We start from the raw sequence: 2,052 nt of genomic DNA, 5'->3' as shown, positions 1-2,052 counted from the left end.
ACACTATTTAAACTGTAGTCACTATGTGGTTAAAACTCAAAGACTAGTAATGTTAAGACATAAAAAAACTATACCTTCAACTAGAAAGATTTAAGGAGAAACAATTACTCCAATATAGAAGAATGGAAATAAAGTTTTAGACTAAAATTTGAAGAGAATGGGGTTCTAGTTCAAGTTCTGATTACAAATAGCTGTGTTTTCTTAAACAAAGCACTAATACTATACTAGAATTTAATAAGTCATGAATTAATAGTATTACACCATATCTTCTTCAAGGTACTTTTTTTACTTCCAAGACCAGAAATGACAAAAATTCAATTAACTAGAGATTTGAATGGACAAATTATAAAATACAAAAATAGGTTCATAAACCTTAAAGTGAATGAAAACTGTATACTGATGTAAAAATTATTCTAAGAAACAAGTTTCACCTATTTTTCTCATCTTAATATATTGAAAAAATGTCAAAAAAAGCAAAAAACAGACAGGCAGATAAATAGTAGGTGAAATTTTAGGTTTATGCTACAAGTTAAAGCAAATGAAAATAAAACTTTTAATTATTTTGGTAGCCCATAAATACATACATTACTTTTTTATTTGGGAAGAAGTTTCCAAGATTTTTTTTCCAGCATGCATTAACATTCTTGTTTGACCAGAGGAAAAAAATGCATCATAGCATTGTGTACATGCTGAGAATTAAAATGTAAAGAGATAGAACTCATTTCTTGTAATTTTCCTTCCATAGTTAAAAATATTAGAATAAAGAGGTTGTCATTTATGAGAACAAGTATGAGAAAATGGAAGGAATTAAAATATGACTTTTTTTTTACTTTACTAAAGGAATTTTCAAATTAAGATTCAATAGAAAGGAAGTTAGGAAAATCTGGGGACAGCTTTATCTGAAAAACAGGTTTTTAGTAGAAACGAATAATTTAGATATCACCTCCCTTTATGCTTTTTTCAGCTATGGACAACCCTCATTACAAGATGAACTTAAAGACAACACCACTGTCTTCACCAGGATTTTGGACCGACTCCTAGATGGTTATGACAATCGCCTGAGACCAGGATTGGGAGGTGGGTCACGTGGTTATTATTTTTTATTTTAGAGAACAATTTTAAACACTTCCCATTAAAGCCTGGATTTCCCTCTAAATGGTAAAGGAATAAAAATGGCAGAATGTAGTTTAATGACTAATTCTATTTTTAATAGATTGCTCAATGTTCATTCAATTTACTATGGTAGTTCCATGAACATATCCATATGTAGTAAAAGGCAAATACAAATTTTCTCATAATGACATGAAAGATATGTTGCTTTAATTTAACAGAAGGAAAATGGGGATTATATTCTCCTTCCCTTTCAGTCCAAAGACTGCATTTACTTCATTCAGCATTGCTATAGCTGCACTGAATTCAAGTAGAATATTTCTGAATCTATTGTTCTAAACATTTATTTTGGAATACGATTTACTAATCCACTATTTTTCATTAGATTACCACCACCTCTGGGTTAAAAGGTGAATGAGATAGATAGTTGTATTTTTTAACCATGCATTTGAACTTAACCCATTATTTTCTGTGGTAAAAATATACTGGTATAGTTAATAGGTTATACTAATAAATTTTAATTATAACCAATTATGATTATTATTTATACTAATAAATTTTTGCTTAGGAAGAAGATTACACAGAATATAATATTTATAACAATAAGAGTAAAGTGTTGGACATTACAAACTTACTTGAATAACTCCTGAGTAAGATAATCAACCTATCTTATTTAGTTAAACAAAGACTAATGAAGCTAAAAAAATTATATTGATCTCAAGAGTAAAACAAGTGAAGCAAGGAAATAAATTATCATTCAAAGTCACATAGGAAACCAAGGTTAGAATCTAGGATTCCCAACTAAAATTTGTACTGCATCTTCTCTAAAGCATTTGTAGAAAATATTTAATAACAATCTTTAAATTACAATTAAATGGCAATATTTAAAAAGTTGTCTCTTCTTCATTTAGACAGCAAAGGTACACAAATAAGCAGGTTAAG

General features: G+C 28.5%; 1 protein-coding gene across 3 annotated transcripts in view; it reads left to right on the top strand.

Moving 5' to 3' along the window:
• The window catches only part of GABRA1 (gamma-aminobutyric acid type A receptor alpha1 subunit), a 54,307-nt gene that overhangs the window by 6,150 nt on the left and 46,105 nt on the right, over nt 1–2,052 (top strand). For all 3 annotated transcript variants that reach the window (XM_011356704.1, XM_023528596.1, XM_011356705.1), the window contains one exon: nt 965–1,077. In XM_011356704.1, the coding sequence (XP_011355006.1) occupies nt 965–1,077 (113 nt within the window). The remainder of the gene's footprint in view (nt 1–964; nt 1,078–2,052) is intronic.

This window comes from Pteropus vampyrus, unplaced genomic scaffold (genome assembly GCF_000151845.1).
Source record: "Pteropus vampyrus isolate Shadow unplaced genomic scaffold, Pvam_2.0 Scaffold30, whole genome shotgun sequence".
Lineage (NCBI taxonomy): Eukaryota > Metazoa > Chordata > Mammalia > Chiroptera > Pteropodidae > Pteropus > Pteropus vampyrus.
Note: the sequence above shows the minus strand (reverse complement) of the source record. Positions and strands in the feature narration are given on the sequence as shown.